Source organism: Erinaceus europaeus, chromosome 2 (assembly GCF_950295315.1).
Source record: "Erinaceus europaeus chromosome 2, mEriEur2.1, whole genome shotgun sequence".
Lineage (NCBI taxonomy): Eukaryota > Metazoa > Chordata > Mammalia > Eulipotyphla > Erinaceidae > Erinaceus > Erinaceus europaeus.
Genome location: NC_080163.1, coordinates 11,244,862 through 11,268,744, shown reverse-complemented (window position 1 = coordinate 11,268,744; position 23,883 = coordinate 11,244,862). Strand labels below are relative to the sequence as shown.

The 23,883-nt window shown below is 37.9% G+C and overlaps 1 protein-coding gene across 2 annotated transcripts in view; it reads left to right on the top strand.

Annotated features, from left to right (window-relative positions):
• LOC103120541 (bifunctional heparan sulfate N-deacetylase/N-sulfotransferase 4) overlaps positions 1-23,883 on the top strand; it is a 329,220-nt gene that overhangs the window by 102,571 nt on the left and 202,766 nt on the right. For both annotated transcript variants that reach the window (XM_060176966.1, XM_060176961.1), the window contains exon 2: positions 12,936-13,023. In XM_060176966.1, coding sequence (XP_060032949.1) covers positions 12,936-13,023 — 88 coding nt within the window. The remainder of the gene's footprint in view (positions 1-12,935; positions 13,024-23,883) is intronic.

The following is a 23,883-nucleotide window of genomic DNA, read 5'->3' as shown; positions in this document are numbered from 1 at the left end:
TAAAAGAGAGAGAAAGAGAGAGATGTAATTTGGCAGCTTTTACATTAAGACCTAAAAAGTAAAATCAGGATATACTTGCTTAAAAGTATTTTTACCTTTAAACTAAATGTAATTCCATGAATTAAAACAACTGAGCAGTTGCTTTTAATTATTTTCCAACAAGAACTGTGTGTTCCAAGAAGTAATACCATATTTATCACAGATATAATGGTTATTTCTAAATATATTTTCACAATTTCATAATGTTAAGAAGTTTATCTTCATATGAAGCTCTTAAGGGATTTAAAAAAAAAATCCTGGAATAATGGAAAAACTCTCCTTCGTATGGAGCTTGCCAAGTGCTAATACGATTACATGACTGAATGCATATGCAGAATCACATTCCATATAGACTGGCAGCTACTACACTTTGCAGTTTACACTGGATACTAAACAGGAAACTATATTCCATGGGGGATAGCATGACCTCAGGAAACAACTAATGTTTTTTGTTTGTTTGCTTTTGTCTTATTTTATTAGTGATTTAATATTGATTTACAAAATTACATATTAACAGGGGTATAATTCCACACCATTTCCACCAGTAGAATTCTGAATCCCCAATCTCCCCACTGCAAGCCACATGAGTTCCCCTAAGGTTGTAGGCATAGGCCAACCATCAGCTCTGCAGCTATCTGTCTACATTTATACATAATTTCCCCCTTTTTCTTCCTGATCCAATCCTCTATTCCCCTTGAAGCCACACATGACATTACTACCTCCATATGTTCCTCTCCTTTTCTTCTCTCTCAGGGTACTGATGGAGCTGGAGTTCAGAGTCCTCTTATCTTCTTCTTCCTATCACTTCTCCCCCACTGGGAGTATGGATCAAGGTTGTTTTTGGAGGTGCAGAAGGTAGGAGTTCTGGCTTCTATAATTGCTTCTCCACCAGCCTTGGGTGTTGGTAGGTTGATCCATACCTCCAAGTCTGTCCCTATCTTTCTAGTGGGGTAGAGCTGTGGAGATGCAAGAGTCCAGGACACATTGGTGAGGTCATCTGCCCAGAGAAGTCAGGATGGAATCATGGCAGAATCTGCAGCTTGGTGTCTGGAAGGTGGCAAGATATAAAGTGAGACAAAATGATTCATGAACAGGAACCAAAAACTAGAAATAGAGCAGATGAGCTTAGGGATCTTAGGGTAGAAGAAAGCTAGAAAGTCCATTTTAGCCATGTTCCTAGAGGCATATAACTGTGGTAGTGTTTACTTGAGTTTAATGGCTTACCTTAAGTTGGATAAAAATACTGTCTGAGAAAATGCTGTTAGAGTAGAGAGAAGGGCCAGAAAGTTGGATTGGGGCAATGAGTAACTCTCAGTCTTGGGGGAAAAAAAATCTGTGGATAAAATTAACTATTTATCTCCATCCACCTGACCCAGGGCCAATATATATATATATATATTTAGCACCAGAGCCTGTGTAACCTCTGAGTCCCTACTGGTCTAAACCCACAGCTGGAAACATTGTAGGCTGCACTCATTTCAAGACCAGTCTTCTCAGAATAGCAGGGCAGAATACTCCAGCCTCCCTTCAGAGACTGGGGCTGTCCCTACCATCACTGCTTTATGGTGAGGGCAAAGTCCTGGGAGGGTACACAGGATAGTTTTTATGATACCATTCCTGAGGAAAGTAACCAGTGTTGGTGGAGAAAGGGATCCATCAGAGGTCTAGGCCCATTATATTTTTGTGGGAATCCAAGGATTCCCTAACTAGGACCCTGCATGGTGAGGTGCTATTATATTGACCAAAGGAACCATTATTAAGTGAGCAACAACAATGTTTTTTCTAAGACAGTCTGTCTCAAAGCTGGACAAATAGGAGTGTTTGTTCTGGCTATTAGTTTAGAAGGAAAGTTAACATAAATAAATATATTTTCCCATACTTCTTATCAATATGCATTGAAATCTTCCTAAGAAAAGTATAACCTAAACAGCTACCCAAACATTTTAAACACACAATTTTTTTCTCACAGTATTTTTATGGAGTCACCTGGATGATTCCTTCAAAAAATACTCTTCTGGGGGTAGGGCGGTAGTGCAGCGGGTTAAGTGCACATGACTCAAAGCACAAGGACTGCCATATCCCCTCCCCTTCATTGGAAGTTTCCCTATTCTTTATCCCTCTGGGAGTATGGACCAAAGACCTTTATGGGGAACAGAAGGTGGGAGGTCTGGCTTCTGTAACTGTTTATCCACTAGATATGGACATTGACAAATCAATCCATACTCCCTGCCTGTTTCTATCTTTCCCAACTGGGATAGGGCTCGGGTGAGGTGGGGTTCCAGGACACATGGTAAAGTCGTCTGCCCAGGGTAGTAAAGTTGGTGTCATGAGACTTGGTGGCTGAAAAGCATTAAGATATAAAGCAGAACAACTTGTTTAATAATCAGGAACCTAAAAATAAGAATATAGCAGAGGAGACTTGGAGTCTTTATGTTGGAAGAAGTTAGGAAGTCTATTTTACATATATTCTAAGAGGCCCATGACTTTACTAATTTTTGCAATATTCTGTTTTCTCTTCAGAGCGTACAAATCTTTCATCTTTTACTAATTTTTTCCTGAGCCCAATAGATAACATGCAAGTGGGCTAAAAGTATTGTCTGGAAATATAGTATCAGGGTTGGGAATAGGACTAGAAAGCTGGATCAGGGCAGAGAGTCACTCCCAAATATGAGAGAAGTATGTAAATACCATTAACTGTAAACCACATTGATCTGGCATAAGGCCATGTCTATTCATATTTAGCACAGGAGACTGTATAACCCCTGCATCCCTGTCAGTTTGAGTTCACATTTCATAGTCACAGCTAGGAACATTCTAGGCTGTACTTATTTCAGGGCCAGTCTTCCTCAAGTGGCAGAATATGTTGACCCAGCCTCCCTTTGGAAAATGGGGCAGTTTCCACCATTGTTCTTATGAAAAGATTTTTAAGAAAATAATCATGCTATGCTATTTGAACCAGAATCTAAGCATATGTTTATATTTTTTTAAGTCAGTAACATGATCTTTTTAGCCATCATGTATATTTTGAGCCAAAACTTAGTACATTGTACAATACTTAGTACTTAGTACAATGGAAGACTAGACTTAATTTACAAAGGAGAAACTCGGTGGTTCAAGTCATGTGAGCTCCAATTTAATTCAAATATATTATTTGATTCAAAAAAATCCAATGCATTCTGTAGAATGTGTAATCAGATATAGAGAAAGTAACACACACTCCTAGTTTGAGATGACCAGTGTGAACTGAAACTGCAACTACAGAAGGAGAAACATTAGAACTGGCAACAACTGAGCAGTATTTAATCATGCTTTGGGAAATTTTCTGGTGCTAAGGGGGAAAGAAAAATCAGAGTTCTAATAAGAAAGAGGTAAAAGTAGAAACTCACCTCATACCCTGAATACACTGAAGTCCCTGGTTTAGAATTCTGTGGACTCAGATAACCAAAACACTCCAATACGAAAGTTGAAAACCTAAGAGAAAACCATCTACAGGAAAGGGAGTGAAAGACAAGATGGGTATTTTGCTAAGACAATAAAATAAATTTACAATACTGTGAATGTACTTCCAAGTTAATTATTTATATCACACTCATTGTGTTCTTTCATCATCAAGTGGAAAATGCCAATTTTCCATATATGTGACATGAGTAAATATTGGTTTACAAGGACAAACCAATATTCAGGATTTGTTTTTTTTTTTCTTCTCTTTGCCAGTATCCTAAAGCACAGCAATGTTTAACCTTTCAGTATTTGAAGAGCACTCTTTATGCTATAAGACCATTCCCTGTACCTATACATATGTTCTTCGTTAACTTGTTAGTGATTTGATAATGATTAACAAGATTGTAAGGTAACAGGGTAATGATTCCACACAATTCCTACCTCCAGTTTCGTGTACCATCCCCTCCATTGGAAGTTTCCCTACTGTTGACCCCTCTGAGAGTATGGACCAAAGATCTTTATGGGGTGAAGAAGGTGGGAAGGTCTGGCTTCTATAATTGCTTCTCTGCTGGACATGGGCATTGGCAAGCCGATCCATACTCCCAGTTTGTTTCTGTCCTTCCCTAGTGAGGGAGGGATCTGGGGAGGTAGGGTTCCAGGACACACTGGTGAGGTCATCTGCCCAGGGAAGTCAAAATTGCATCATAGTAGCATCTGCAACTTGGTGGCTGAAAGGCAGTAATCTATAAAGGAAGACAAACTGTTTAGTAAACTAGAACCCAGTGGTAGGAACAGAGCAGATGAAGTTAGGTATGGTCAGGTAGGAAGAAGCTGGGAAGTCTATTTTAAATATGTTCCAAAGGGCCCATGACATTAGTAATTTTTGCGTGAGCCTGACAGTTGACATATAGGTGGACTGAAAATATTGTCTGAGAAGATGGTATCAGAGTTGGGAATAGGACTAGAAAAAGAAGTTAATATCTAAATTTTACCCTCCACCATAGAAAGCAAAGATACGCGAGAAATGATTCTGTAAGAAATCAAATTGTGCTTCCCTGTTAGGGTTGATGTCTAATTTTCAGCAACGCAGTCATTGTGTTGTAGAGGGGAAATGTTTATTATAGCAGTGAAAGTATTTATTTTTCCCTCAAAGCCTTCCCCAACTATCCCTGCACCTCATTTAATGTCAGAAGTCTGAGTCACTCATAAAATCATACTCCACTTACCTTTCTGCTTGAGTCCAACAAAATTTATGTTACTATTCCCAACTCTGACACCATCTCCCACACAATACCTTTAGCCCACCTGCATGTTAGCTGTCCAGCTCAGGAAAAATTAATAAAGTCATGGGCCCCTTGCAATATACCTAGAATAGAATTCTTAACTTTTTCCAAAATGGAAACCCCAAATATCATCTGCTCTATTCTTACCTTTAGGTTCCTAGTTATTAAACAATTTATTTTACTTCATATCGTAATGCTTTCCAGCCACCAAGTTGCAGGTGCTACCATGATGCCAACCTGACTTCCCTGGGAGACAACCTCACCAATGTGTCCTGGAGCCCTGCCTCCCAAGATTCATGCACCACTAGGGAAAGATAGAAATAGGCTGGGAGTATGGATCAGCCTGCTAATGCCCATGTCCAGCAGAGAAGCAATTACAGAAGACAGACCTTCCACCTTCCGCACCCCATAATGATCCTGGGTCCATACTCCCAGAGGGACAAAGAATAGGGAAGCTTCCAATGGAAGGGATGGGATGCAGAATTCTGGTGGTGGGAATTGTGTGGAATTGTATCCCTCTTGTCCAACAGACTTGTCGTTCATAATTAAATCAATAATAAAAAAAAAAAGCTACTTACTTCTTTATATTCTCAGTACCATCGGTCAACACTGGCTTTGTTTCCTCATATTGAAGCATCTACAAAAGCCTTCCAAAGAGTCTTCCATTTTTTCTCCAATTCTTTTCAGCAAGTTTCAAAAGGTTTTAGTTTTAAATGTATCTCATATACTAGGTGAGATGAACTTGAGTATGCTGTGTTAAGGTGGTAAGATCCTTCTTGACAATAATTCTTGCTCTGACTTTGGGTCCATAGCCTCCTGTCCATTTCCTAGAACCCCTAATTTGAACATAGCTGCCCTCTCATTTTTATTCAGCTCAACTCAACTGAAACTTCCTCCGGATGTCTTCATAGAGCTTAGAGCCTAACCTGTTGAAATGTAGCTACCCTGTTTTAGTTTCATGAATAGTATATACTAACACTTTTGGGGATTTTTTTTTGGTTATACTAATAATAATTTGTGATTAAAAGACTGATTTCTCATAAGTGTAATCTCTGTTCCATTAAATGAACAACAAATTATCAGTTTTGTGTTATCAGGTACTTTTCCTTAATTATGTTTATTTTATTCGATAGGACAGAGATAAATTTAGAGGGATGGAAGATAGAGACGGAGAGAGAATAGGCTGGGAGATGGAAAAGTGGATAAAGAACTGGACCCTCAGGCATGAGATTGTGAGTTCAATCCCTAGCAGCACATGTACCAGAATTATGTCTGGTTCTTTCTTTCTCTCTCTCTCTCTCTTCTATCTTTATTAATAGGTAAGTAAACTATTTTTTAAAAAACAGAGGGAGGGAGGGAGAGAGAGAGAGAAAGAGAGAGATACCAGCAGCCCTGCTTCACCATTTGTAAAGCTTTTGCCTGGCAGGTAGGGACTGAGGGCTTAAATCCAGGTCCTTATGTGCTGTAATGTGTGTGCTTAACCAGGTGTGCCACCACCCAGCCTGCTCAAACACTTCCTAACTCCATCAATTTTTATGTAGCTTATTTAATTTCCCTATAACTTAAACTTTCCTCATGTATAAGGAGTCATTGGGACATTTGAACAGATAATTCAAGTAGAGTGATGCTCATAGTACATAATGAAAAATTAATACTAAATATTTCTCTTAATATTCTCTATTGTATATTTAGTACATAGAAAAATGCCTGAGGGGGTCGGGCAATAGTGCAGTGGGTTAAGCTCACGTGGTGCAAAGCACAAGGACAGGCTTAAAGATCCCAGGTCTAGTCCCCAGCTCCCCACCTGCAGGGGAGTCACTTCACAGGCAGTGAAGCAGGTCTGCAGATGTCTGTCTTTCTCTCCCCTTCTTTATCTTCCCCTCCTCTCTCTATTTCTCTCTGTCCTATACAACAACGAACGACATCAACAGTAACAATAATAACTACAACAAGGCTACAACAAAAAGGGGGGGAGAAAAATGCCTGAATATAGCAGCTTCTGACATAAGTGAGAGATGACAGAAGGAACACTTACCTGATGGGTGGAAAAAATAGAGACTAATTTCTCTGAAACACTAATGAAATTTCCACTCAGTGCCTTGTCTTAATTGCATACTATCTCAATAGAAGCGTTGCCAGGACTCAAAGCTTTTCTCTCACTCCGCATTAGCATTTCTATCAGAAGCATTCACTCCGTGTTTTATAATTAATTTGACCATTTCTCAATCACTGCTGAACTGTTCACTGTTAGAAGACAGTACATGGGCGTACTAAGTTTATGTCAATTAATAAATTTTATCGATTTTTCCCTTTGACGAGTTTTAAGAATGTATGTTATTTATTTAATAAAAGAGGGACAGAGAGGAAGGAAGAAGGAAGAAAGAAAGAGAGAGAGAGAGAAAGAAAGGAAGAAGAAAGGAAAGAAAAATAAAAATGATAGGCAGATATAGATAAGTGATAGATATAGATAGATAATAGATTAGATGGATGATATAGATATATAGATAGATGATAGAAGATATATAGTCAGACAGAGCGAAAGAGATCAGATTACTGTTCAGCTCTGATCTGTGGTGGTGCTGGGGATTAAGCCTAGGACATTGGGGCCTCAAGAATGAAAGCCTTTTACACAACCATTACACTATTTCCTGGTCTTCAGTAGCATTAAGAGTTTATTTTCAGAAAGACAAAAGAGTAGGTTTCTGAGAGGATGGAGACTTTCTTAAGGGAGAAAGAGATGAATAAGAGTAGAAACTATCAAAGGCAAACTTCAAAAGCTTAATGCTTTCATCAAGGTCAACACTATTCATCTTCATTTGCACATTGTCAAAATGTCTCTGTACAAAAGTTCATGGAATCTTGACTGCTTCATCTTGGGTGGCCATGTGGACTTAAAGCAGAAGGGCCTGGGGTTATTTGAGTCAGATCAAGTGTCTGATGCAAACACGCTCAATTTTGGCCCTGCCCCTGTGCTATCTGGGTGGGCCAGTTAAACAACCCATGAAGCATTTTTTCACCCAGGAGTAACAGAAGTAAGTTCTTCTGATTCTCACATCAAGATATTGTTAACAAATATAATACTATTTTCTGCATTGTACCCCTTTTACCCCCATAATCTTGTCAATCATTATTAAATCACCAATGATACATTTTTAAAAAAAAATTGAAAAATACAAAACACAAAGCAGAACTTGGACTGGGTTTGGTGTATTGTACCAAAGTAAGAGACTTTGGCAGTGTTGGGGAGAGGGTTTAGGTCCTGGAACATGGTGGCAGAAGACCTAGAGGGGGTTGAATTGTTTTGTGGAAAACTGAGAAGTGTTATACATATGCAAACTACTGTATTTTTTGTTACTGTGTTTTATTGTTGACCGTAAACTATTAGTCACCCCAATTAAAAAAAATGTTCTTGTAATAATAATATTTTCTTTTCTTTTTTTCTTTAGTGATTTAATAATGATTGACAGGACTGTAAGATACCAGGGAAACAATTCTATACAATTCCCACAATCAGGTTTCCATGTCCCATTCCCTCAATTGGAAGCTTCCCTATTCTTTATCCCTCTGGAGTATGGACCAAAATTCCTTATGAGGTATAGAAAGTGGAAGTTCTGGCTTCTGTAATTGTTTTTCAACTGGACATGGGTATTGGCCAACCTGTTTCTGTCTTTCTCTATTGGTGTAGGGCTCTGAGGAGGTGGGGTTTCAGGACACATTGGTGAGTTTGCCTGCCAAGGGGAAGTCAGGTTGATGTCATGGTAGCCTCAGCAACTTGTAGGCTGAAGAGCATTAAGATACAAAGCAGGAAAAATTGTTTCACAATCAAAAACCCTTAAGTTGTTGAATATAATAAAGGGCTAAAAAAACTATAACCCACAAATATTTTATCTGAATATCTGAAGGTTATAGGTTATTTCAAACTATAGATAGATAGATAGATAGATAGATAGATAGATAGATAGATATACTTTATTAACTAAGCACACTTAGGACTAGTCTGATAGTAAAAAGAGGAAATAAAACCTGATTCCTGATTATCACAATACTTTAGGATATTTCCAAACTCCTTGAAATAACTCCTTCAAATCATTGCTTCCCAAAGTTCCTTTACTGCTGTAATCTTCAATTTGAAACTATTAGAATGGGAAAACACAAATTCTTAGGATCCATCTTATGCTCCAGTTCAGAACCCCAAAAGATTTGGTGGACAAGAACTTTTATAAACTCATTTATTTTATATGAGTAACAGTTTCAAACTCTCTTTTAAAGTCATTTTTGGTTTTTGGTGTTAATAGACGTTTCTGAGCTTAGCCACAGATTCACTAAATAAATCATCCTTAAAGTGAGTTCCCAGAACCAATCATTTATCAGTCTCCTCCAGAAAATTTTAAGCAGTAAAATTTGAAAACAGGGGGTCCGGTCCGGTGGTAGTGCAGCGGGTTAAGCACAGGTGACACAAAGCGCAAGGACCAGCATAAGGATCCTGGTTAGAGCTCTCAGCTCCCTACCTGAAGGGGGAGGAAGGGTGGTTCACAAGCAGTGAAGCAGGTCTACAGGTGTTTATCTTTCTCTCCCCCTCTCTGTCTTTCCCTCCTCTCTCCATTTCTCTCTGTCCTATTCAACAACTATATCAATAGCAATAATAACAATAAGCACAACAATGATAAAATGACAAGGGCAACAAAAGGGGGGGAAAAGTAGCCTCCAGGAGCAGTGGATTCCTGGTGCAGGCACCAAGCTCCAGCAATAACCCTGGAGGCAAAAAAATTTAAAAGGTAAATAAAATAAAATTTGAAAACATTATCTGTAACGTAATTCAAGCAGTAAGACAAAGTTGGGCTTATTTATTTAGCCTCCAGGGTTATAACTGGGGCTCAGTGTCTGCAGGATGAATCCACCTCTCTAAGTGGTCATTGTTTCTTTCCTTCCCCATTCTGTTATTTGATAAGACAGAAAGAAATTGAAAGGACAGGGGGAGATAGAGAGAAAATAAGACACCTGCAACACTGCTTCACCACTAATGAAGCTTCCTCTCTGCAGGTGAGGACTGGGGGCTTGAACCCAGGTCCTTACTCAACCAGGTATGACACTGCCTGGACCTGAGGGTTTGCTTTATTGAATATGAATTCATTGTCAGAACACTAAATATAAGTAATGTTTATTTTTAAATAGATTATTGCTTCTTTAAAAAGTTCAGGCTAGGAAGTAGCATGGTAGCTATACAAAAGGACTTTTATGCCTGCGACTCAGGTCTCAAGCTTAGTTCTCAGAACCACTATAAGGCAGAGCTAAATACTATTCTGATATCTATCTATCTATCTATTTATCTATCTTTCTATCTATCATCTATCTCTGTATCTGTCTACCTCTGTATCTATCGCTTTGTATCTCCTTATCTCCCCACCTCTCATCAAATTAAAACATTTAAAAAGAAAAAAATTATTTAGTTATATATGCACTCTCTCCAATATACAATCAAATTACTTGGTAAATTTTACATAATGCAAGGGAAAATGTCAAAGCTTTTTTTCCATTTTTATAACATGTAAGACATAAATAACTAGTTTTTTCTGTATTAATATATATTATTTTACATTTTAAAAAGTTACATTTGCACATGAAATATTTATATTACATGATAGTATATCTACAGCTGCATTAAAATTGGTATTAGTTTCAACTGATGTTTCTTCTGATAGTAAACATCTCCTGTTCTAGTAATTTATTTTTTTCTTCCTCAGTTAATTTGTATAGTAGTTTGACTCTTTGTTCTTTTAAATACACTTATTTTTTTTAATTTTTAACCTTAATTTATTTATTATTGGACAGAAACAGAGAGAAACTGAGAGGGGATGGGGAAGATAGAGAGGGAGAGAGACCAAGAGACGCCTACAGCTTTACTTCACCACTCATCAAGCTTCCCCCTGCAGGTGGGGGTGGGGACCAAGGGCTTGAACCCAGGTCCTTGCACACTGTAATGTAGACACTTAAACAGGTGTGTCACTGCCTTTTGCTTTTTTTAATCAGTTTCTTTTGTTTTGAAATTGTCACTTTCACTGTCACATTCATCAAGATTACATGTTGGTAGCCAGTGTAGACGATTCTATTTCTTTCAACAATGGAAAAAACTGTCAAATTCTCCATGTCCCACTAGTTAGAACTAGTGGAAGAAAAATCCATCGATTCTTACTTCTCTTTTTTATATAAAAATTTATTTATTTATTATTGGATAGAGACAGAGAAATTGAAAGGGAATGGAGGAGACAGAAAGGGAGAGAGACTCCTGAATCCCAGCTTCACCACTCAAGAAGCTTCCCCCCTGCAGGTGGGGACTAGAGGCTTGAACCCAGGTCCTTGCACACTGTAATATGTGTGACACCACCTGGCCCCTTGTTCTTACCTCTCTAAGCTTGCGAAACTAGATGATCTACTAGACTATAAGGAACAGGCACCACAGCTATTATTACCCAGTATTATTTAGTACTGTAGTTTATCATCTTTGTCATTTTACTATTAGAAATATTCACAAATAAACATCAAATGAATTATGTTAATTACTGTGCATTACTATTTTACGACTTTCATGGTTACTTCCCGACTAGTGTGTTTTGTTACTGCAATACTACAATCACTGTGCTCTCATATGTTGAAGGCTTCCCAGATATAAAAATACATATTTAGCTGCATGGGCTATGTGAAATTGAGTAAGGTCTAACAGCATCAAAGAAAGCTTCATACAAACAAAGTAGAGTTTGGGCAGAATTTGAAAGAGTGGGTGGGGTTGGGATTAAAATGAAGTAGCTGAAGGCTTCCAGGCAAAAGGAACAGATTCAAAAACAACTTGGGGACAATATGGAAGGTTAGGAAAATTTTAGGATTCAGAATATGTTCAAAGAAGGAGTCATGCTGCAGAGTTTTATTGGTAATATAAGTACATCAATGATGTGCATGTGGCAGGGAGATAGTATATATTAAGTTATCATTAACAACATTTACGGGGTTCTTATTATACATTGGATACTAAGCTAAGCACTTTGAAAGGCTTCTACAACTTAATTCTTTTCCTACTTAGCTGACAATATTTAGACAAGATGAGCCAGGATCTCACCCAGTACAACTGCGAACTCAGCCTAACTTCCTGGAGAGTTGTCTTAACTCTGGGGTATAAAATAAAAATTCACAAATTTTTGAAGCAAGTGCTCAGCTGCCATGACTAATGCTCAATACAGATTATCTGTCCCTTTGACTTTTTATTAACCTTAACTGAATGATGGCAGCAAACAATGTCTCTAGTTTGGAATGAGTTTCTCATTTCCAACAGAGAAAAATAACTCCCCTCTAATAATCCATTTAAAAAAAAAGCATTCTGAATCAGTAGACACACTAAAAACTCCAAGAATATGAGAGTTCTGATTTATACTACATAGGTTTCAGAAAGGTGGGGGGATAGGCAGAAAATGTACAGGATTGTCTGTAATTTTATTGCCAGTGTGTTCTTGTCTACAAGCAAGGAATTAACACAGAATAATTGCAACTCAAGAAACTGTGTTTTTTTTTTATCACATTTTGAGATCCTTTCTTTGTGAAATTAACTATTTTCTGCTTGTTTGTTCCATGCTCAGACCTCAAGATTTGAAATATATCCTAGAAAATATACATCTTTATTTAGTTTTTAATGTAAACACCAAAACTTTATACTCAAAATTTAAAAATGATAGGGGAAATAACACAGTTAAAATAAATCACTAAATTGAAAGCCAAATGTTATCTTTCTATTCCTTATCAACAAATGCAGGATTTATTTGCTGACCTATAGCCAGAAGTTCTATAAAAAAATTTCCCCCCGAGGAAAAGTATAGTAATCTGAAATTTAAGAAATGTCTCACACAGAAAGGAAAAAATGATTTCAGTGCTGTGTGGTTAGAAAATTGCCACTTGGAAACATATAATGCGCTTATGACTTAACGTCTTCATAACTGGTAACTTTCAGTAAAATAATAATAGTAGATATTATGATAACTGTACTATGATGCACATCTATTATTCATGACACAGAAAAAAATCAGAAAGCTCCATGACATGTTTCTCTCTTGCATACACATTTGAAAATGAGGCATCCCAAAACTTCATACATACTTTTCTAAAATCATGTTAATTTCTTATTTATTTCAGGCATTACTAGAGACTCAAAATTTACTGCGCACTCAGGTTGCAAATTTTACCTTCAACCTTGGATTTTCAGGGAAGTTTTACCACACAGGTAAGAAGGAGCTTTGTGTTCTCAGGCAGCAACATATAAATAGGAAAGGAGATTTTTAAATGTTTCATAAGTAGGAGAAATCGAATGTCTAGACTGACTATGTTTTTTTTTTAAAAATGGGGTGAATTATATGAGTAGCCAGATCCAAAATCAATGAACTTGTTTATTTTGGCAGAGGCTATTAAAGTCAAGGGCAAATGAGAAAAAGAACTGACTTCTTCAACTCAGTTAAAGAAATCATGGCCTTTGTCCTATGTGTGGCTGTGAGTCCTGTCCTTCAACACAGGCCAAGTAGAAAGCGCAGCGATGGTGGTGGGCGTGGTGAAGGACATTAAGAGGGACGGCTTAGAGCTTACTTAGTTAAATAGATGAGGTGACCAACATGTTTGTACATATTGTTCTTCTTTGCAAAACGTATGTCGTTGATCAACTCCACTGCTTGAGAGGAATCTACTGGGTGTTAAGGCACATCTTACTTAATTTATTTTGCCATGAAGGATTTTTCACTTAAAAAAAACATATATCAATAATTTGGCTCAACATACATTAAAGTAATCAGGATAAGGTGTGATTTTGTTTTCTTTTTTTTTAAAAAAATTATTCCCTTTTGTTGCCCTTGTTTTTTTTTTAATGTTGTAGTTATTATTGTTGCTATTGATGTCATCATTGTTGGATAAGACAGAGAAATAGAGAGAGGAAGGGAAGACAGAGAGGGGGAAGAGAAAGCTAGACACCTGCAGACCTGCTTTACTGTTTGTGAAGCGACTCCCCTACTGGTGGGGAGCGGGGGTCTTGAACTGAGATCCTTATGTCGATCCTTGCCCTTTGCACCATGTGCACTTAACCTGCTGCGCTACTGTCAGACTCCCTGATTTTGTTTTCTATCTCTGTACTGGCACAGTTGCATTTCTCTCTCGCTCGCTCTCTCTCCACATATATATAGTATTGGGGGGATTAATGGTTTACATTCATCAATAACAAAATACAGTAACAAAAAGAAAATATAGTAGTTTGTACATGTATAACATTTTGTCAGTTTTCCACTAATGATTCAACCCCCCTCTAGGTCCTCTGACACCATGTTCCAGAACCTGAACCCTTCCCCACCCCACCCCCCAGAGTTCTTTACTTTGGTGCAATACACAAACCTGGTCCAAGTTCTGCATTGTGTTTTCCTATTTTTCAACTTTTTTTTTTTTTTTTTTTGCCTTCAGGATTATTGCTGGAGCTTGGTGCCTGTACTACGAATCTGCTGCTCCTGGCCATCATTTTTTTTTCAAATTTTTTTTCGATTTTTGTTTTTTGATAGGGCAGAGAGAAATTGTGAAGGAAGGGGGAGATAGAGAAAAAGACACCTGCAGACTTGTTTCACCGCTTGTGAAGCGGCCCCCCCTACAGGTGGGGAGCCAGCCAGCGGCTCAAACCAGGATCCTTGCGTGAGTCCTTGCGCTTAGTACTATATGAGCTTAACCTGGTGCGTCCCTGCCCCAATCCCCTAGTTTCTCTTCAATCTCATTCTCATTCTGTGATTGGTACTCATGCACTTCTCTGTGTTCTGATATTTGTCACTCCGTTATCCATCTTCACCTCCAGAATTTGACTCTTTTTTTTTTTTTTGGCTCCATATGTTAACTTTTTTTTTTTAATTTAAGAAAGGAGACATTAACAAAACCATAGAACAAGAGGGGTACAATTCCGCACAATTCCCATAACCCGATCTCCACATCCCACTCCCTCCCCTGATAGCCTTCCCATTCTCTATCTCTCTGGGAGTATGGGTCCAAGGTCATTGTGGGTTGCAGAGGGTGGAAGGTCTGGCTTTTGTAATTGCTTCCCCGCTGAACATGGGCGTTGACTGGTCGGTCCATATTCCCAGTCTGCCTCTCTCTTTCCCTAGTAGGGTGGGGCTCTGAGGAAGTGGCGCTCCAGGACACATTGATGGGGTCGTCTGTTCAGGGAAGTCTGGTCAGCATCTGGAACCTGGTGGCTGAAAAGAGAGTTAACATACAAAGCCAAACAAATTGTTGAACAATCATGGACCTAAAGCCTGTAATAGTGCAGATGAAGTGTTGGGGGTATTCCCTGCATGCTTTTGTGTACTTCTGCTTTCACGTATATATTTTTCCCCTAGTTTATGGGCACGGGTGAACCTATGCTCTATCTCAGGGGACCTGGACTATATCTAGGTTTGGGGTCTTTATTGGGGAATGGAACACCTGGAATGGAATTAGAGAATACTATGAAAGGAAAGGTCTCACCTGAGTGATGAAGCTGAAGGGTTGTCATTCCACACCTGAAGTCTCTGGACACAGTCTGAAGTGAAGCATGCTGGGGTGGCACTCGTTGTGTTGATTAGGTTGCGATCCACGGATGCAATATTATTTGATTTGAATTGACAGCAGCATGCAGAAAAGTGGGCCCCACCCTAAGGTTCCAGGACTGCGGGAAATATAGGCTCTATAGTGGAAATGTGAGGTTCCTGCTGTCTTAGGGTTCAAGAAGACAATGGATAGTTATTGTTATCATCACATTATTTGGTGATAGGGTTAACTTTGACTCTTATTTTTCTGAGTATCCGTGTTATATATTATCAGGCCCTCGTATGGAGAAAATCATGTGTGTAAAAGTGATTTTGTCACAAAATAATGCAGTAGTGCCTGGATTAAGACAGTGCTTGCTATCTCCTCTTATTTTTGCATCTGTGGTGTAAGTTACAATGCTTTGTTAAGGACATAGCATTGTTGAGACTTCGTGGTATCTTAGGAAAACATTCCATTGTATTTTTTTGTATTTTTTTTGCATGCATGCATTGACTTATTGAGATATCCAATGCAAAGGTAGTCTTTAATTATCATAAATGTAGTTCAGTTTCCCAAAGAGGTTCATTTAATTTTTACCCAAAGAGCTCAGCATGGTTTATTAGAATCTTCAAGCAGCTGCATTCTTGCTGACTTTTCTTTAATGTTTTTTTTTCGCTCCTACTTTGAAACTCATAATAGAGAGAAAATTAGTATTTGGGACAGTTGATACATCAGATGACTGCATATGTTAAAGGACATATTTTGCAGAAAGATATTTGGATCATTGTACTTGCACAGAAAGTAAAAAAGCAGTCCTTGAGTTTTGAAAGTGGACGTGGTTTCATAAATCTTCAGAAACCCCTCAAGAATATGTTCAGGCCTGAGAAGATATGACTATGCAGTTATAAAGAATATTACTCTCAAGGTTGTATCTACTTGTGCAGGGATGGGGGGGATGGAATTGTTTATGGTTCATACACAAGCAATGCTGTTTTATTTGACACAGCTGTGTATGGTGTAACTACGGTCATTCTCTTGGTGGAAACAGATCTGGATAATTGCCTCCGCTTTTATTTACTTTTCATATTCAGACCTATTAAACCTGCCAGATGTCCACGGATTTAATGTATCAACACCAGGCAGGTGTTTTCCTTCCTATTTCTCCTTTAATATTGAACATATACACAGTACACATCCACAAGGAAGTGAACACACTGCTGAATAATGTTAGGATAACTGTTGAAAAAAAAGATATGCCAAGTAGGAGACATATTTTAACACTATCTCTAAAATGAACCTTACTGAGTCTTTATGCTGTTTTTAACATAACAACAATGGAAGAAGCACTCTATTCTATTATGATTTGGCACTTTGCAGATTAAGCACTACTAATTAATTTTGTAAATCCTATGAGCTTAATTTCCTTCATATCACTATGAAACTTTACTTGATTTGCTATTTGACTGTAGAATAATTGAAATCCATCAATAACATTCAAGAGTGCAATTATATTTTTATCGAGAACTTACTCATTCAATCGGTGACACCAAGGTTTCTCCCAGAAGGAAACGAAACACTGGCCATGTCACTACCAGAAAAGTATGTCTCTTCTCCACTTTGTCAGAATAAAGTTTAACTATTTAGAAAAAAAGACAAAGCACAAATTATTTTGAAAAAATTCATTTGACTTAAGTGTGTAGCCATGAGGAGATGGCCCCGTCAAATGACTGTTCTTTCACTCAGGGTGATGATCTGATTTCTGAAAGCATGAGGATGCTGATTGACAAGACTCGTTGTTTTGAAAACATTTAATCACATACTTTCAATGTAATAATGATAGATTCTGCATCTCTTAGACTGCCTTGCTTATTTGTATTTTCCAGTTATTCTTTGTGGTTCAATTCCTCCTCTCTCTCTCTCCCTCTCCCTCTCCACATGTTAAACACCATCTCACCCAAAAAGAACATAACACTAAGCCTTCCATGAGAATCAGTTACATGGGCCAAATTGGAAGAGAAAGGACATGCTGTTGATTAAAAGGAAATAAAGAAATGAAAGCATGGATTTTGGAGTAAAACATATTTGTTCAGGCAAAAAAGCAGGCTATTTGAAACTTGATTGGAATTGCACAATAAAAGCTAAATTGAAAATCTGAGACATTACAGCATTGAGATGTCTCTTAGGGATAAAGAAGCCTCTCCATCTACAAGTGCGATTTTTGTTGGACATGATTTCCCATGCTGCATATTGCGATCCTTTCTAATTAATAAGCTGAATATGATTCAGACAGTGATTTCATGGATGATATTTGTAAAAATGAATTAATTTGTTTTTTCCATAACCATTTATTTTACAAGAAGGAGCTCTGTCTACCTATTTATGGATTTCAAACATAAAAGTTTGAACAAGGTGCTATCATCACTCTTCTTTGTCTTTTGTTCACTTGTTTTTGCTTTTCTACATAAAGAACAGGCTTAAAGAGGAGTTATTAGAAGCAGACTCCTTTTGTTCATATCTAGACTCCTACATTTCACTTATCTGTGAAAACAGAAAGATTACTCAACCTCTCTGTGTTTCATTCCTGCAACCCCCAAATAAAAATGATAATATTATTACTGCTTCTTTTGTCTATACACTGTCTAACATAAGACAAGGGCTGTGTGTATGGTGTCATCACTGTTAATTTAATGGATTTGCTTAAAAATCAAGCATGATCCAAAATAAAGGGGATAATATTAAAAGTTAGTTTTATATCCACCTATCTGGAATGTTCCATAGTCCCTGTACAAAAAAAATTAAGACATCTTCTTTCCATTTATAAATTACATATGAGAAATTTTTTAGAGAAGTTCATAAAAAATATCTACAATGTAGATTCTAAAATATTATATATATATATATATATCTTGTTAATGCTATTACTATGTCTTGTAGAAGACATAAAGAACTTTTAGAAGCACATTACTATCTCACAATGTAGATGTTCATAAGTGACAAAGAAATAAATTTAAATAATTTACTTCTACATTTAAAAACACTTTTATTACTTGGCAGTCAAGACATGTAAAAGGATATACCATTTAAACGTGAATAAAATTAATCTGTAAAGTGAGAGGACAAAAGAAGTTTTAACTACCATTCTGTGTACCTCTTGGGGAGTATTTATAAATTAACACAACTTCTAGTACAAAAGAACTAAGATTTATGGTCAGTCATGCAACTGTTATATCAGTATTCTGCATATTTTTTAAATCAGGTAATTGACCTTTTTTCTGGTCAAGTACATAGTATGTGCTTCCTGCCACTTAATGGTAACATTCATGGGAGTTTAAAGTCAATGGGAATATGTCTCAAACATACTATGTTCAAAGCACAACAGAAAGATAGGAGAACGGTCTGTTCATTCATGACATGTGCCATCAAGTAGCTTTCAAATATAGGATCTAGTCTGCTAACATCAGGTCCATGGTAACACTTGTAAGCATAAGCATTTATGTTTAAGATGTATCTGTGCAAATGGTAAACTTTGTTCTGTTTGTATCTCGGTATTTGATTTAGCAAGTCAATACGTTGTAAGCCTATAGTACACATAACTTTGGCTTAAGTTAATAGGCACTAAGATTCTTATATGCTTGGACTGTGGAAACTTAGATAAAGCACTGCTCGTCCATGTGCCTGGCCTAGGCTTGAGCCCACCCTCACACATACTATCTCTTTTTCTTTCTCTGTCTCCCTCTCTCTCTCCCCCCTATATATATATATATATATATATATATATATATATATATATATATGTCCATCAAAGATAGTTTCAGTATTGTAGTCTCCTCCTGCCATTCAGCAACTCTGTCTCTAAAAGAAATCCATATTCTCCTCTTATTCATTAAATGTTATCACTTTCAAAACTTCTTTCTTCACGTTTAGCATAATTGCTGTTATTATAGTTGTGATGGTGCTAAAGCCCTGATTAAAACTGGTGTTCTTCCCACCTTCTGGAGAATAAGAATTAGGAATAGTGTCTCAGTAATAAGTCACATACATATAAATAAACAGAAAAGTGGGTAAGTGCATCCACAGACATACAAAGTCTCTCAAGTTCATCGACTTTATATTAATACAGGCGGCATTGAGTAATTATTCACTGTCTTGAGAAAGTGGCAACATATACTGTAAGTTTAAGGGATCCAATCCTTGACTTTAATAAAAGTGATAATATGGGGGCCAGGCAGTGGCACATCTGGTTAAGTGTTCACATTATAGCAGACAAGGTCCCAGGTTCAAGCCCCTGGTCCCTACCTGCAGGGGGAAAGCTTCACTAGTGGTGAAGCAGAGCTGCAGGAATCTTCCCCTCCCCTTTCAATTTCTCTCTGTCTCTATCCAATAATAAACAAATAAAATATTTATTAAAAAAAGAAAAGTTATAATATGGGGCAAGACACATTTTTAAGCATGTGTGACAAAATACAAATATAGAACACTGCAGATATAAAACAGTAGATAATATTATTGTTACTATTCACCACAGCTGAGGCTTCACCAATAGAGGCTGAGTTCTTCAGACAGACACACAGACACAGAGGGAGAGATTCGGAACCTAAAGTCCTCTCATGTGGCGAGGTGCTCCTGGGCCCCACCTTCAGGGGGACAGCTTCATGAGTGGTGAAACTGGGCTGCAGGTGTTTCTCTATCTTTCCCTCTCTACTTCTCCCTCCCCCTCTCAATTTCTCTGTTTCTATTCAATAATAAGTTTTTATTTAAAAAAAAAGTTTTGAAATGTTTTAATAAACTGACTTTCTTTACTCTTTGGGAAGACCTTATGCCATAAGCATGTACATTCATTCAACCTATTTTTTTATTTCTTTACTGGGGGATTAAAGTTTTACATTCAATAGTAAATACAATAGTTTGTACATAACATTTTCCAGTTTTCCACATAACAATACAACCCCCACTAGGTCCTCTGTCATCCTTTTGGATCTGTACTCTCCCCCCACCCACCCACCCCAGAGTCTTTTACTTTGGTGCAATACGCCAACTCCAGTTCAGATTCTACTTGTGTTTTCTTTTCTGATCTTGTTTTTCAACTTCTGCCTGAGTGAGATCATCCCATATTCATCCTTCTGTTTCTGACTTATTTCACTTAACATTATTTCTTCAAGCTTCATCCAAGATGGGCTGAAACAGTGAAGTCACTGTTTTTAATAGCTGAGTAGTATTCCATTGTGTATATATACCATAACTTGCTCAGCCACTCATCTGTTGTTGGACACCTGAGTTGCTTCCAGGTTTTGGCCATTACAAATTGTGCTGCTAAGAACATAGGTATACACACTTTTGTGTGTGTGTTGGGTTCCTTAGGATACATCCCCAGGGGAGGAACTGCAGGATCACAGGGTAGGTCCGTTTCTAGCCTTACGAAAGTTCTCCAGACTGTTCTCCACAGAGGTTGGGCCAATTGACATTCCCACCAGCAGTGTAGGAGGGTTTCTTTGACCCCCACAACCTCTCCAGCATTTGTTGCTGCTACCTTTTCTGATATATGACATTCTCACAGGAGTGAAGTGGTATTTTATTCTTGTCTTTATTTGCATTTCTCTGACAATCAAAGACTTGGAGCATTTTTTCATGTGTTTCTCGGCCTTTTGGATCTCTTCTATGGTGAATATTCTGTCCATGTCCTCTCCCCATTTTTGGATGGGGTTACTTGTTTTCTTGTTGTTGAGTTTGGCAAACTATTATATATATTGGTTATTAGCCTATTGTCTGATATATGGCATGTAAAGATCTTCTCCAGTCTGTGAGGGGTCTTTTTGTTTGGGTACTGGTTTCTTTTCCTGTACAGAAGCTTTTTAATTTGATGTAGTCCCATAGGTTTATACTTGCCTTACTCTTTTTGTAATTAGATTCATTTCATTGAACATTCACCCCGTTTTAAACCTGGAAACTAATACCCAGAGAAATTAACTTGTCCCAGATCATATGATCAACTAAGTGGCAGAGAAAGAGACCCTGATATTATATTAGTATTAAGAAATAATATATATGCTTTTTATTTTTATTAGTGATTTAATATTGATTTACAAAATTATGAAATAACAGGGGTATAATTCCATGATTCTCACCACCAGAGTTCTGTAGCCCCACCCCCTCCATTGGAAACTGCACAGATATGGATTGATGATTATTTCTTTTTTTTTTAAATATTTATTTTATTTATTTATTCCCTTTTGTTGCCCTTGTTGTTTTATTGTTGTAGTTATTATTGTTGCTGTCGTTGTTGGATAGGGCAGAGAGAAATGGAGAGAGGAGGGGAAGACAGAGAGGAGGAGAGTAAGATAGACACCTGCAGACCTGCTTCACCGCCTGTGAAGCGATTCCCCTGCAGGTGAGGAGCCAGGGCTTGAACCGGGATCCTTACACCGGTCCTTGTGCTTTGCGCCACCTGCTACAGGTGGCTTTGCGCTACAGCCCGGCTCCCTCTGATGATTATTTCTATAACTATCTCTACTTTTATATATTTTCCCAGTTTTTCAATGGTCCTGCCTTCTTGTTAGTAATCACACCCTGTTTTCCACTGTTTAATCCCCACTGGTTTGTGTGCTTTTTCCTTCTCCCCACCCCCTATCTTACATACTTCCTCTTCATGACACTTCCGCCTCAGGAGATATAAAGGACAGGATTTTCTAATGAATAGAGATTAGATTGTTGAACTGAATCCCTGCTCATCAATAAAGATTGAACTGTGTTCCCAGCTCAGCCATGAGTCCCTGGTTGTCAGGGGAGAAGCAATTACAGAAGCCAGTCCTTCCACCTTCAGCACCCCCATAATGACCCTGGGTCCATACTCCTAGAGGGATAAAGAATAGGAAAACTATAGAGGGAGAGGATGGGGTAGGTAGTTCTGATGGTAGGAATTGTATGGAACTGTACCCCTCTCATCCTGTGGTCTTGTCAATATTTCCATTGTATAAATAAAAATTTTAAAAAGATTGACAGTTATAGGACAGATAATATAGTGATATGTCTGTCATATTTAGATAAAAATATCAAAATAGGAAGTCAACGTTTTACCCAGGATAAAATGACCTGATAAAAGATCACCTAATGGGAGTCGGGCAGTAGCGCAGGGGGTTAAGTGCATGTGGCGCAAAGCCCAAGGACCTGCTGAAAGATCCCAGTTCCAGCCCACGGCTCCCCACCTACAGGGAAGTCACTTCACAGGCAGTGAAGCAGGTCTCCAGGTGTCTATCTTTCTCTCCCCCTCTCTGCCTTCCCCTCCTCTCTCCATTTCTCTCTGTCCTACCAACAACAATGACATCAATAACAACAATAAAAAGAAAATAAATAAAAATTTTTAAAAATCACCTAATAAGTATTGGTATATACTTACTATGAATATATCATAATTCCAGACATTTATGTACTAATAATGGATTTTAAATATACAAATTTAAAAAATTGGAGAAATACAAAAAGAAAGTCAAAGTCATCACATTTTAATATCCTTATGATTATTATGTAAGGCATTAAAAATGAAAGTATGGAAGATTTTAAAATTTCAACAAGGCCAATTTAGTAGATATATATATAAAGTCCAGAAATGAATAATCATAGAGTATGTATTTTTCTCAATCATAGACGAACCATGTACTATTTGAGTGAAGTCTTGTCATAAAATTAAAGTGGACAAATTTTAATAAATTTATATCATAGAAAAAATCCAAACCAAATATCTATTGTATTAATAAGAAAAAATGTAAAACTAGAAATATGCCCTTACCTAGCTAGTGTTCTTGCTTGGTCATGCAAGCTACCCAAGTCTGAGCTAAGCCTTCCACTACACTGAAGAAAACTTCAGTGCCAAGGTGCCTCCCCCTACCTCCCCATGCCCTACTCCCATCTGTCTTTGCCTCTGTCTCTGTTTCTGTTCATCTCTCTCTCTTTCTGTCTCTTTCTCTCTCTCTCTCTCTATATATATATATATATACATATATGATTTATGTAGATTATATATTATATATATGCTACACACACGTACATGTACACAGTGCACACACACACACACACACACACACACACACACATAAGATCTTGAAGGTAGTAGGGTGGATAAAGTATTAGACCCTCAATCATGATGTCCCAAATTTGATCTCCAGTTGCATGTGTACCAGAGCGATGTCTGGTTCTCTTACTCTTTCCTTAATAAATAAATAAAACCTTTTAAAAATGTAATCAGTTCAGGAGTCAGGTGGTGGTGCAGTGGGTTAAGCGCACCCGTGGCGCAAAGCGCAGGGACCAGCGTAAGGATCAAGGTTTGAGCCCCCAGCTCCCCACCTGCAGGGGAGTCGCTTCACGGGCGGTGAAGCAGGTCTACAGGTGTCTGTCTTTCTCTCCCCCTGTCTGTCTTCCCCTCCTCTCTCCATTTCTCTCTGTCCTATCCAACAACAAAGCAACATCAACAATGGCAATAATGACCGCAATGAGGCTGCAACAACTAGGGCAACAAAAAGGGGGAAAAATGGCCTCCAGGAGCGGTGGATTCATGGTGCAGGCACCGAGC